Raw genomic sequence first — 14,810 nt, forward strand, 5'->3', positions numbered from 1 at the left:
CCTTTCATCAGTCACTTTGCAACATAAAGATTCAGGATGAAGAAATGGGCGAAACCATCTTTCTAAAGGCTGATTTCCATGGCAAGTTCCTGGGTGTATTTGCCTTCTTCTTTTTATTTTATTTTATTTATTTTTATTTTATTTTTTTTGCGGTACGCGGGCCTCTCACTGTCGTGGCCTCTCGCGTTGCGGAGCACAGGCTCCGGACGCACAGGCTCAGTGGCCATAGCTCACGGGCCCAGCCGCTCCGCGGCATGTGGGATCTTCCCAGACCTGGGCACGAACCCGTGTCCCCTGTATCAGCAGGCGGACTCCCAACCACTGCGCCACCAGGGAAGCCCTTGCCTTCTTCTTAATGTAGCACCGGAAAAGTAGCATGGGGCAGGAGGAGAAGTGCACTAATGAAAGTATATGTTTGCAGTTGTGCCTAGGACTCACAAGTTGCTTTCCTCTTTGTAGTGCTCTATAACCAGTAAATGACAAAGGAAAATAAGATTTATGTATTTATAAGTATATAATTTATACATTTGATTATACAAAAGCAAAATACTTGAGTATGGCAGAGTAAAATTGACAGGAGACAATTTGGAAAAATGTTTATACTACCTTTTTATGACAAAGCTGGCATGTATAGAAGGAATACTTATAAATCAACAAGAAAAAGGTGAATAATAGGCTAAGAATATGAATAGATAATTCTGGGAAGAAATATAAGTGGTAAATAAATAATTTTTTTCTGGTTAGCATTTAAAAAATTTAGTGATAGTGTAATTAGGCAGGAACTCTCATGTACTGCTGATGGTAATTAATTATGTAAACTTTGGGAAGGGTGTTTTGTCAACCAGTATCTGAATTTAAATTATTCTCTCAGACTCAGAACTGCTTATAGGAATTTATGCTACAGAAACTCTCTGTGAGCAGTGTGTGTGTGTGTGTGTGTGTGTGTGTGTGTGTGTGTGCGTGCATGTGCACGTGCATGCGTGTACACACACGTGTACATGCATGTATGAAAGAGCACAAGGGAAATCATACAGATGTTTATTGCAGCTTTGGATTACTTCCAGTTTTTATCAGTGGCGATTTCTTCAATAAATTTTGGTGCATTCCTATAGTGGAATGCTGTGAAGCTGTGAATGAAGTAAAGCTATATATATTGACATGAGAAGATACCTATGATTACTCAAAGAAGAAAGCAAGATGCCAAACAGGACTAAGCAGACTCAAGCATTGATAAAGTATTCATAAAAATTAAATATGTGCTAATATGTCTGTAAAATATAATAGGAATGTATTATGCCAATATATGCTCAACTCTATGGTGCCTGTGCTTTTCTTACAGATGCTTCTTTGACAAGACCACTTCATCATCAAACCTCTGCCTGCCCCCACTCTCACGGAAACCCTCCTCCTCAGACTCAGCCTCCGCCTCAAGTGGATTATGTTATTCCTCATCCTGTACATGCTTTCCATTCTCAAATATCTTCTCATGCAACATCTCACCCCGTGGCACCTCCACCTCCAACGCATTTAGCCAGTACTGCTGCACCAGTCCCTCAGCATCTTCCTCCCACACACCAGCCAATTTCACACCATATTCCGGCCACTGCACCTACAGCACAGAGACTGCATCCTCATGAAGTGATGCAGAGGATGGAAGTTCAAAGAAGGAGAATGATGCAGCATCCAACGTATGTTTTATGTTTTTAAAAAAATAATCACACTTTATTCTTTCGCCTTCTATTTCCATTGGTCTTTAAACCTGTAAAGTCTTTAGAAGTGATGTAGCTATCCTCAATTAATAGTGATGTAACTTAATCCTCAGTTCACTGGGAAATTAATTCTTTACTAACCAGAATGTTCCTCCGTCTCATACTGAGTTGTAGGTGCTGACAAAAAAAATCTATATCAGGTTATTTAATAAAATCAAAGCCCTTTCAGGATATAACCCAAGATCATTTATTTTTGCAAACTAATCTCTTGTTTGTTTCTTCAGTAGTCCATACTAAAGATTAATGTTAAAATTGGTGATCCTGAGTAACAAGATGTAAAGTTATTAAAGATTGAATTTGATTTATTTTATGTTACCAACCAGAGGGAAGAAGGGTGTTAGTAGAAGTTTTCAACAGCTGACATTGAAAAACTAGTCTTATTAACTTAGTTTATTTATAAATTTAAATATTAAGATATTCCCCAAACATTATGAAAAGACTATAATTGAACTTTTTATTTTCTTTTGAAAATTCAGGATCTGATATTCTAATTTAGGGCAGCGTACTGTGTTGGTTTTATTCTGCCTGCCTGTTTTGGTAAATAAAGGCTTGCAGGAAAACAGCTACACTTGTTCATCTATGTATCCTCTGTAGCTTCTTTCACATTACAGAAACTAAGTTGAGTAGTTGCAACAGAGACCATGTGGCCTATAGAGCAAACAATATTAACTATTTGGCCCTTCAGAATGTTTGCAAAACTCTTGATCTAATCAATAATCTGGCACTTGTGTAACTTCTTTAGTTATATAATTTAAGGTTATATTCAGAATCTCTGGCTGTTTCTGCCACTCTAATATAGTGACCCTTTATATAGAAAATTGCCAATTTCATATTCATATCTTCCAGTGTCTAGAAAATTAAGATTAAACATGCAAAATCTGTAAATGTGTTCAAAACTAATAGTAAGAATTAGACTATAAAAAATGAATCCCTGGAACTGTTTTTTCTTAAGTGCCATTTGTTTAGAACTTTATGACCATTTTCATTTGTAAATTTGACAGACTTTAGACTAGAAAGAGAAAATATAATAAGCTGGGATGACAAAGTGTGAATAGAGGTAATGTCACTTCCCTGGATGTGTTGACGTGTGTTTGAAAAAAATGCACAAGGTTAAAATTTTTGTCTTAGAAGCTTTATCCATTAAAATGGATGAATATTATTACAGTATAAAGGTGAAGCAAAATAAAATAGTTTCCACTTTTCTGCTTTATATGTTTATATAAAATAACTTCTTTGTGCCTGTAGCATATGCTGGAGTATTAATTTTTAAAATTTTATTTTCATTTAGTTCTTATTATTCTATTTAAAATACTTGCTGTAAAGCAAGTATGCAAGATAATGTTAAAACTGCCTTTTTCCTTGGGTGATATTCAGATTAGAGGCATTGTAATAAATGAGCAGTGAGAATTTGTGGGATTATGGTTTCTTGATTTATTATTAATCATTAAATTATTTTATATTACATTTTTATAATTTATAGAATTAATTTCAAGACTAATCTATAGATGTTTATAATATTAATACTATATTATTTTTTCTACACTAAGAAATAACCAATTATTCAATTATTTCCAGTGGTCTTTTTGTGTTCTGTGTTTCCAGGCGGGCACATGAACGCCCCCCACCCCATCCACATAGGATGCACCCAAACTATGGTCATGGGCATCATATTCATGTGCCTCAGACTATGTCCTCACATCCTCGACAGGCTCCAGAGAGATCTGCCTGGTCAGTATCTTGTTTATTTCAAAGCTATGCTCAGTTTCTTGTGGTGGAAACCTGGAAGAGATACTTTGTAGTGGAATGCCTAGAGAAGGGTAGTGTGGAGAAACTGAATTCCAGGTTATCTGTGAAGCACTGTCTCTGGGTGAGTCCTAAGAGACCTGGAGAGGAAAGAGTAGCAGCTTGAGTTCTGGGGTACGGAGCGTGTCAAACAGGAGTAGAGCTTTTTGTTGTTGTTGTTTTTCAGGGATCTACCATCAAAAGTTAACTCCCTAAACTTTTCATAACTTCTTTATCCACCGCCCCCCACCTTTGTACTCACATTTGCTGTACCACCTTTAACCCCTGCTGTTGACAGGGGAAATCCAGCCAGCATCCTCTAGGCTTGTGTTCTTTCCTAGAGAAATGGAAGTAGATTTGCATTAATTTTCTTTCTGGATCTGTTGTCTGTAGGCAGTCATTGAGATCTTGATCCACAATGACTTTTGAGACAAAACATAAAATGAGAATAAATAAATGAAGATTTGGCATTTACCAAATTTTACTCTTTCTAAAATTTTGTTTACCCTTGCTTTATAAGGTAATTGTCCTTGATGCCAACAATCCAGAGGCACTATCCAACAAACGGAAGACCTGGGAGCACATTCATATAAACCAAAAAAGTAAACTCTATTCTATATGCTCCTCAAGAAGAATCAGACTTTTAGATTGGAAGGAACCTTAGGGGCCATCCATTATATTTCCTTCCTTTGTGAGATACGAAGCTGAATGCACATGCTTTGCTCCTCATGCTCACAAAATTGGATCTTCGCATTTTAATTCGTAAAATGAATTTGAAATTGTTAGTTATATCCTTTGGGCTAAATTATCTTTTTTTCTCAGCTAAGTAAGATAAGAATCTTCAGATTACTTTAAAAAATGTAAACATAATCCCCCGTTTCTGTTGATAATAAAGATACTGTAAGGATGTCTAAAGTTTAAACTGTTCTCTTTTGTCAGGGAACTGGGAATTGAAGCTGGAGTGACTGCAGCTACTTATACACCTGGAGCATTGCATCCTCACTTGGCGCATTACCATGCACCACCTCGACTTCATCATTTGCAATTAGGAGCTCTTCCTTTAATGGTAAAATAGGAACATTTCAAAATTCTGACATAGTTGCCTTCGAAAACTGTTCTTCCTTTTCTAAATTAAATATTTTATTGGAAATATTTTTTTTTTTTTTTTTTTTGTGGTATGCGGGCCTCCCTCTGCTGTGGCCTCTCCCGTTGCAGAGGACAGGCTCCGGACGCGCAGGCTCAGCGGCCATGGCTCACGGGCCCAGCCGCTCCGCGGCATGTGGGATCCTCCCAGACTGGGGCGCGAACCCGGTTCCCCTGCATCGGCAGGCGGACGCGCAACCACTGCGCCACCAGGGAAGCCCTGGAAATATTTTTAATGTATTAGTTGTTAATAGGTGTTTCAGTAGAAGTTGAGAATTATTATTATTAGATTAAAACTATGCTATAAGAAGGTATTAGATATATTAAAATATGTGTTTGTATTTGCATTGTAAAATATACTCTTCTTAATGTAAAAAGTGACAGATTTTTTTCTTTTTATGTGAAGATGACAATCTTGATCCACTCTCCCTAGGACATGTGCTTTATTTTGTTGTAAGTGGTAATGGGTCTGTTCTAATGCATTCATACTTTATTTTCTGATCAGCAGGACTGTATTAATTCTCTGTATCTGATTTGAACAGATTCAGATTTTGTTGATCCATTTTGAGTTCTAAAGAACAAATTCTGCAAAAATTGAGTTTGCTCTTCACATAATACATATTGTGTGGTACAGAGAAGTGAGTAGTTTTGTCTTGTAGGGGTAGAGGCACTGCAGAGAAGGTTGCCAAGACACTTTATTATACATGCAACTTCTAAGCAGGCTTTGGAAGAATTGAGAATGGTACTCTTACAGTGGCTACAGCATGTAAAGAGCTTTCAAATAGCATAAGCACAAGGAAATCCAAGTAAGTTGGTATTTCTAGATCTTAGGGGTGAGGGTCATTCAGCAATGAAATATCTGCCCTGCTAAGAAACTAGGACTCAGGAACCACTGAAAGGGGAATGTCTTGATCATATTTATGTTGTTAGAGTGATTTAATCATATTGTAGTTAAATAGATCCCCTCTTTAGTTGTGTGTAAAATAGATTTCATGGTAGGAGAAGGATAGTGGTTAGGACATTATAGTAGAAGAGATAAAAGTTGGTGAATGCCTGAACAAGGTCAGTGGCAGTTGACATAAAAATGATGGGATACGTTTGAGTAATATTTAGGATGACTCCCAGATTTCTAGCTTTGGTTATTAGGTATATGGTGTTGCCATTCACTAAGTTGGAGAATATTAGATGAGGGTTTAAGGAAGGGGTTAGGTGAGTTAGGTTTTGGACATATTGAATCTGAGATAATATGTGTATCAAGGTGGGATGTCCAGTAGGAGGTTAGGTTTATGGTCTGGATCTCCAAACAATAAACTGGTATCTGAGTTAAAGATGGGTTGTGATCTGTCAATGTACAATATATATGTGTCACATATCTGTCATATTACATGAATCCACGGATGAGGATTAGATTTCCAGGAAAATCTAATTTAATCTTATTTGTCAGACTGACAAGAGATTGAAAAAAAACCTTGGAGAATAATAATACTATATTTAAATGATAATACTGTACTTCAAACAAAGAATTCCAAGAATTGGCTAGAGAAGTTGAGGAGAAATAAATTTAGAATTATGTCAAAATAATATGGTCAGTAACGTTTCATCACAAAAAAGTAAAGTTTGAAAAATGTTGAATGCATTTGGCATGGGAGTGGTTATTGGCGGCTTTTGTCAGAGTGATTTCAGTAGTGGTGAGGGATAGAGATGGGGTGCCTCTTAGATTACAGTAGGGAAGGTTAAAAAATGTGGAGACTGTGAATATAAACTACTTGCTTTATAAACTTGGCTGTGAAGGGAAAGTGGGAAATAGGGTTGGCATTTGTTCCAGGATTAAAGAGGTAATTTAGGTTTGGAGAAACTTGAAGGTAATTTTAGGTTTAGGACAGAACAACATTAACATTAGGGAGGGCTTGTTTGAAGATGTTGAGGAAAGGGGTGGGTAGCAGTTAATTAAGGATGACCCAGGGTCGGGGAATAGGAGAAGAGGGGAGCAGGTGATAGAGCTTACCTTTGAGTAGGAGAAAGAGGAAGCTTATCCCTAAAAGCTAGAGAAAGGAGGCTAGGGAGGGTTACAGGAGAAGTGCAGGTTTAAGTAATTTGGAAGGCAGAAGTTCCTTTCTGATTTTTTTCATTTTCCTTGGAGATGTGTAGGAAGTTAGATTATCTGCTTAAAGCTGGGTACTATTGATCTTGATTATGAGGAAAATTGCAGATATTTAAATACTAGGCTATTTGAAGGGTAAAAGTTATTGCTTATTTTAAATTATTTTCCATGTGTGAATTGTCTTTTAAAGCTGTAAAACCTGCTAGAAGTATGTTACGATTCAGCGGAAGCTGATTAAAAAATAATTTTGGAGATTTATTTATAAAAATGGAAGAATGGTGCTCTGTCTCAGAATCTCCCTTTCGTAACACTACGGTCAACTCTTGTTATTCATGGTAGTTATGTTGTGTAGATTTGCTGTGAACGCTGACTAAGCAGATATTGAACTATTGGGGTGGCCAAAAAGTTCGTTTGGGGTTTTCTGTAACATTGTATGGAAAAACCCAAACGAACTTTTTGGCCAACCCAATATTATTCCTAAGGGTAAATACAGCCCTAGGTTATTGCAAGCTTCTAGTCACAACAACCAATCAATGCATCACCTTGTTTTAATGTGTTTTTCTGTTTAGAGACACCTTATTTGACATATACTGTTGATTCATTAACATTGATCTCATGGCCAACAACACCATAACTCATGCCTGAATGAAGCTTATGTACACATATTTTCTGCATAAAGCACATCACAACCTTCTTGCACTTAGGAATACTAGCCAGCAATTAAGCATTTTGTTTGGGAGCCATTTTAAACAATAAAATGATCTATAAATAGCACAAAAATGTGAAAAATTTTGCACTAAGTAGATTGCAAAAAAGACACTTGTTTACAGTGTAAGAGCTGAAACAACTAGGCAGGGTCTTCTTCCTCTAGGCTGGGAACACATATTGGGCAAGTCAAATTTTTTGCTGCTCTGTGCAGGTCCATGAATGACTGTGAGAGCATGACTTTTGATTTTGGAGTTACAAATAAATTCTCTTAAGTAGGTGAGTTCACAACAAAGACATCCATGAATAATGAGGATTGACTATGCCTAACAAAAAAATTAGAAAACACTGTTAAAACTTTCACTAACAGAGCCAAACCAGAAAAGGAGCCAAGGGTACCTTTGACTATTTGGGAGTTAGAGGAAGGGAAGTAAAACTTTTATGTTGAAGTTGAGTTTTGTGCATTTCTGTTTCTTAATACTGTTCAATAAAGCTCTCTGAAATTGATCAGATCTTATAAAATTTTAGCCTTTATACGTTTAGGCTACTAAGAATATCATTCTTAGGTTTGAGTATTTTCTACTTAGGATTCTTTGTGCAAAATAAATCAAGTAGAAGAGAATTGTTATCTCGTGGAACTGCTGTTTCCTTTTTTTTTTTTGCTTCTGATGATGGTTTGAGTTATTATAAAAGAGATCATTTTTGAAGAGGAACCTGTTAACAGAATGCTTTTTTGGAGCTATATATACTTATTGAAGTTGATTTTTGTGAGAAGCTGGATGAGAGAATTGAGTGTCTGTGGTAGCAGCAAAACTTGAGCCTATTCTTAATTGATTTAGCCTATCTCTTCTAATAAAATAGGTTCCTGACATGGCAGGCTATCCTCACATTCGTTACATTTCATCAGGCTTGGATGGAACATCATTCAGAGGTCCTTTCAGGGGCAATTTTGAGGTATGTAATAAAATTAATGAAGATATTTGCCACAGTATCTGTAATGCACAGAGAGAATATATGTAATATTAATATTTACAACTGTATAGGATTGCTGCAGTGGCTGGGGATAAGAAAGCAATAAAATACCTGAATTTCTGATATTGCTTCTAGGGATTATTATAGAAAGGTTTATAAGTGATATTAATTTTAGTGTCAGAAATTACCCAAGTATTTGAAGAAGAGTAAATGAAAATAATACAGAAGAATGTAGAAATTTATTGAATTAATATAAATATCAAATAAAGAACCATACTATTAAATGTGGGAGAAAAACCTTAATGCTTTTTTAAAAAAATAAATGTAGTAGACTTACGTGCTTTATTGAACCCATGTGATGTTTGTAATACATTAGAACTGAGCAGTAACATTTTCTATATAAATCTACCCTTTGCAATATATCTTGGAAATCAGTACTATCATTTTTTGGACCAATTCATTGTTTTCGATAGCTCTCATATTCTACTGTGTGGATGAATATAATTTAACCATTCTCCTAGAAAATCATTTAGGTTTTTCTAATATTTTCCTAGTACAATCGATGCCTAATGCTTTTTGACTAAGCTTATTTAATTTTTAGAGAAGCATTGCTGTAGAAAAATAAACCTAAGTAATTCAGTTTTTCGCTAAATATCGTTTGAATTTTCAGGAAGAACAAGTCATTTGAATATGATGTAAAGTTTTTTTTTTTTTAATTTATTTATTTTTGGCTGCGTTGGGTCTTCATCGTGGTGCGCAGGCTTTCTCTAGTTGCAGAGAGCGGGGGCTACTCTTCGTTGTGGAGCACGGTCTCTAGGGCACACAGGCTTCAGTAGTTGGCGGCACACGGGCTTAGTTGCTCCGCGGCATGTGGGATCTTCCCGGACCGGGGCTCGGACCCCTGTCCCCTGCATTGGCAGGCGGATTCTTAACCACTGCACCACCAGGGAAGTCCCTGATGTAAAGTTTTGTTTCTTCATGTCAGTTTGGAAGTTGGAGTCATTGGGACTTAGAACTATTGTTTGACTTGTTTCCCTATTTTACTACAATGATTTCATCTTCAACATGCATGCATACATGCTTACTGACGTACATAGTACCATGTGGTATTATGTTGCCCTAGTCTGCAAGGATAACTTTGCCATACCACTTCAGTTGGCTGAGAAAAGAATTATAAACAGTCATTTGCCTTACTGTATATATGGCTTTTTGAATACTCTATTTACATTGCAGGTTTATAAATATGGAACTTTATTGCTTTTACAGTATTGACAGTGCTGTTCAAGGAATAATCATCCTGACTTTTAATACTAGTTATTCTTCACCTTCAGGAACTTATTCACTTGGAAGAAAGACTAGGAAATGTCAATCGTGGAGCATCCCAGGGGACAATTGAAAGATGTACATATCCACATAAATACAAAAAAGTAAGAATTTATTTTATGAAACATCTACATTATTATTGAAATGCATAACATTTAATATTATGGACTTCCTTTGAGTTTGTGGAGTCTAGCAACTACATTTTTTATTATTAAAACAATACATGCATATGGTTAAAAAAATTAGAAGTATAAAAATATATACTCCGAAGTCTGTTACCCTACTGATGCTAGTTTTCCTTCCCAGAAGAAAAATCATGCTTAAAGATTTCTTAGGTATTCTTCCACATATTTTTAATAATATGCATATGTATATATTTTTCTTTCACTTTTAAAAATAAAGAGGATAATATACACACATTTTTGCACATTTTCTTTTCATTCTATATCAGCACCTACAGATGATCCATATTCTTTTTAATTGCTTATGCAGAATTCCATCATACACTAGTACCATAATTTAACTGTCAGTTATTTTGATGGACATTTAATTGACCTACATTTCTTATATTCTACCCTTATATTCCTTATGTAGTATTACATCTAGAAGTTATGGACTAGGCATGTTAAATAAATTTCTTTCAACAGACAACAATGTTCTATGCTATAGAGACTAATAAAGTATGAAATTTCTGTTTATTGTATTTTTCATCCTTTTTGTAAGAGTATTAATGAGTTATTACCATTAAAGTCCTTTCAACTGTTTAAGCTAAATACTATAATTAGCATTAATTTTTTGAATGTTATTTGAAATATTCATTAGTAAAATAAAGTTTATTTGGCTGTGCTCATGATAGGACAAAAATAGTATATAGTATTCTAATTGTGGATTAAAAATGATAAATTTCAAACTAATGAATTTCTGTTACTTTTAATTTTGCTTTTGATGCTGATTATTTAAGGGTCTTACAAGAACACTTAGTTGATAATAGTCACTTAATTCATCCTTTAATTCATAACAGTTTTACCTGGGAAATAAGTTGTGGGTGAATGTGTGGTTTTGTTTTGTTTTGTTTTTCAAATAAACACAGACTTTACTCAGTTGTTCAATAATGTCATCTCTACTAATAAGGTAACAACTGATTGGTTCTCACAGAGGAAACTGCACTGCAAACAAGATGGGGAAGAAGGGACTGAGGAAGACACAGAGGAAAAATGTACTATCTGTTTGTCTATTTTAGAGGAAGGTGAAGATGTGAGGTAACTAGACACTAATTATCTAAAATCCATTGTCAAAACTGTACAAGATTTTATTTGAAAGTAGACCAGAACCCAAATAAAGATTACTCCTGGCATACCCTGTTACCAGTCTCTGACATGTAGAATTGCCTTCTTATAGTGAGTGGAAGAGTAAAAAAGATTAAAGTCTCTGTATTAACAGCAAAGGGTGTGGATGGGAAATATACTACCTGTTTTGGGGCCACACCAAGACTTGGCCAGGGAAATTTTGTGGTCAAAATTGTCTTCTTTAAATCTTGCAGGAAGGAGAATTTGAGAGGTGAGAGGCTTTGGAGGCCAAGACAAATATATTAATGTATTCTCCAGAGCTTAAAGAGGGGGATCCAGATTAGCTCCATGCAGTTTGTTTTACAGCATCTTTTATAAAGTAATCTTGTTCTAAAATTTCCTCTTAGTTTGTAGACTGTTTTCTTCTTGCAACTTTGTGATTTAGGAAATGTTATTATGCTAACCAAATACTAATATTAAACTTCTCTTTTTATAATCTCTTAAGTTAATTGTTTTGTTCCTATTCTGGTTTTTTTCTAATGTAACATAATCCCATATGAAACAAGTTCTATAACATATATAAAAACTGTATCGTAGTTTTGTTGCCCTAGTTTATAAGGAAAACTTTATCGTATTTCTTCAGTTGGCTAGGAGAGAGAAAAAATGTTATAAAAAGTTGTCTACTATACCACATATAAGGTTATTTGAACACTGTATTTCCAGTGAAGATTTATAAATATGGATGATAATTGTTTTTACAATATTGACAATACTGTGCAAGGAATAATTGGAACACCTCTTTTTAGCTATTTTTACAAAATATTAGGAAGTCTGAAATGTATGACAACTCTTAACGGGGGTGGAAGTTGAAATGGACACTTAAGTCAGTAACTTTTATCCTACTGTTACACTTAGATTTAACATTACCCTGTTATTGCATGGAAGCTTTCTTTATTTCTCAATTTCCAATTGGTAGTGTAGTGTACTAAAGTAAACGTCTCTTTTTAACCTACTTTTAAAAGAGTAGCATAGAATTAAGTGGATATAACATGAAAACAATATTATTAACCTTTAATCAATCAAGTACTTAAATTTAATGTGTAAAGATCCTGTAGACAGAAAATAATATTGCATATTAAGACATTCCTTAATCAGTATGATATGGCTGCTGTATATTTACAACATAAGTTCTAAGGTTTTTGAGAGAGAATTAAAGAGATTTTTTTGAAAGTGCTTCACAAATACAATGATTTGATATTAAAAAATGTACTTACAGTATTATGTTACAGGAAACATATTGCCAACTCCAGTGCATTGGCAGCTCATGTAGAGAGGCAAAGCTGGAATAATTGCTAATGTAATTGTTGTTCTTAAAATTCTTGAGATTTTACATAATTTGATTCCATACCTGTGACAGTTAATTATCTTGGTCATTTATACATTATATTGCCCAGAGTATTAATTTAATGTAGGTGTAACTCTTGAGTACGGAGGGGTGTTTTTTTTTGTTTGTTTTTTTTAGCAGAAGAGAAAAATGTTTAGTAACTTCAGAACATTACTGAATTATTACATGTATCATTTGTTTAAAAATAAATGCCACTACACTTGTCATAAAATTAATTTTTGCTTTTTGTTTTGTTTGCCTATAATAGACGCCTTCCCTGTATGCACCTTTTCCACCAAGTGTGTGTTGACCAGTGGTTGATTACCAATAAGAAGTGCCCCATATGCAGAGTGGACATTGAGGCCCAGCTGCCAAGTGAAAGTTGACACCATGTTTCAGAACTCTTACCCTCCCTCTCATTCCCACCCTCCTGGTACTGCAGTCTACCAAAGATGGCATGACTTACCTGCGCAGATTTGGAAGCCGTGAACTTAGAGTGCTGGCTCTGCTATATGGTACAACTAATGCTAGACCTACAGTTTATGTATACAGTTGATTTTGATGTATTTATAAAAGCTTTTTTTTTTTCTAGATTTGACATTTTTCCTGTATCATTTTACTGTATTTTTGCATGGTTCCTTGTATTGCATTTCTTTGCACATATTATGGGCTTGTGACCCTAAACTTGCAGGCAAGATTAGCTGCTTTAGTAAGTAGAATTTCGTGGTCTTTTTGTTTTTTACATAGTACCAGGTCTTGAGAATTATGAATTTTTTTTATCCATTACTAACGTTTAATTTAATCAATCATGTACTTTAGTTTAATGTATAAAGATCCTCTAGAAAATGATAATATTGTGTATTAAGACATTCCTTAATTAGGACAAAATGGCTGCTGTATATTTACAATATGGAGTTCTGAGTTAAATACCATTCTTGATACTGGGAACAGAATACAAACCATTTTCAATCAGATGCAGGTGGTATTCACATCACCAGAGTGATCAATAGAAATTTTCTTGGTGTATCCTTTTCCTTTCAGCACAATGCAGATAGAGTTGAATATTGATATCATACATTTAGACTGCTGTTCTGATTGTATTTATCTTTATCCTACATCGTTTAGAACTTTATTTCCCAGATTCAATTTTTGCTGCTGTGAAACAGCTCTGATGAACACTAAATAGTAATTTCAATTAGCTGGATTGTACATACTTGCAGATTTAACAAAATTTTAGGGAAATTGGAGAAGACATGTAGAATTTTGTTCAGTCTTCTGCTAAGCACGTATATTAAAGATATCTGCTTACATTGATTTTTGTAAACACATTTAGTCAGGATTTAGATTTGCAGTCATCGGCAGGTATCTGTGCATTCATAGAACTTCTAAAGGTCCCAGGATCACTTTTAAAGGGATTTTTATTAGTTTAAAGATAAATAAAGTCAGCTGAATCTACATGTCTCTTGTTTTATTTCTCTTTAAACTTGAAAACAGTAAATCTGCATATACTGTGAGGCACAAATTATACTGTCAACCTACTGTTGCTCTGGTTTTAGACTCCCACTTCATACATTACCAAGAGTCGATCACTGATTTAAAAATTTTAATTTCTATAGTTAAGATTTACTGCATAATATAGAATATTAAAGTTAAGTTAATGTACTAACATTTCTCCTTTGGAGAAAGTTTTAATCCACTTAAGGATGTGTATTATCAAGATACTTTCATATACAGGATAGCCTAATTTTATTTGTCTAAATATGCTTAATATGCCCCAGATTGCAAATGCATCAGTCAGTAACATCACTGTCTGTATGTGGAAGACATGTTCCCATGGATCATATGTGAAGATGTCGATAAGCTTGCATTAAGCCACCTGCTTTGTAAGTGGATTGATTAATAAATAACTTATATTTCTATTGTCTTTGTGTTTCATAATTCATTTTTATAAAACTGTTTACACTGAACATCTTGGAATTCAAAACAGTGATCTCACTCAAGTTGACACTTGCATAATTTGATGTTTGTATTCATTCAGTTATGGCTACTTGCCCTTGTTTTGTATTAGTAAATGTTACACCGTAGTAATTGTCAGTATCAGCGCGCTTCAACATAGTATGTGTAGAGATGGAGGATGGACTATGGTTTACAAATTTGGATATAAAATAATATATTTAAAAAGAATATTAGGGACTTCTGGTGGTGCAGTGGTTAAGAATCAGCCTGCCATTGCAGGGGACACGGGTTCGATCCCTGGTCTGGGAAGATCCCACATGCCGACGGGCAACTAAGCCCATGCGCCACAACTACTGAGTCTGTACTCTAGAGCCCACGAGCCACAACTA

The 14,810-nt window shown here is 34.9% G+C and overlaps 1 protein-coding gene across 9 annotated transcripts in view; it reads left to right on the top strand.

The window, feature by feature from the left end:
* Positions 1 to 14,382, top strand: part of RNF111 (ring finger protein 111) — an 86,839-nt gene extending 72,457 nt beyond the window's left edge. For 4 of the 9 annotated variants that reach the window (XM_024128823.3, XM_007128503.4, XM_007128508.4 and 1 more), the window contains 7 exons: positions 1,340 to 1,688; positions 3,345 to 3,497; positions 4,491 to 4,617; positions 8,362 to 8,454; positions 9,804 to 9,899; positions 10,927 to 11,054; positions 12,734 to 14,382. In XM_024128823.3, coding sequence (XP_023984591.1) covers positions 1,340 to 1,688; positions 3,345 to 3,497; positions 4,491 to 4,617; positions 8,362 to 8,454; positions 9,804 to 9,899; positions 10,927 to 11,054; positions 12,734 to 12,851 — 1,064 coding nt within the window. In that variant the 3' untranslated portion in view covers positions 12,852 to 14,382. The remainder of the gene's footprint in view (positions 1 to 1,339; positions 1,689 to 3,344; positions 3,498 to 4,490; positions 4,618 to 8,361; positions 8,455 to 9,803; positions 9,900 to 10,926; positions 11,055 to 12,733) is intronic. The other 5 variants (XM_024128824.3, XM_007128506.4, XM_024128825.3 and 2 more) reach the window with 3 other exon arrangements.
* The last annotated feature ends 428 nt before the right edge of the window (positions 14,383 to 14,810 follow it).

The sequence above is a fragment of the Physeter macrocephalus genome, chromosome 11 (assembly GCF_002837175.3).
Source record: "Physeter macrocephalus isolate SW-GA chromosome 11, ASM283717v5, whole genome shotgun sequence".
NCBI lineage: Eukaryota > Metazoa > Chordata > Mammalia > Artiodactyla > Physeteridae > Physeter > Physeter macrocephalus.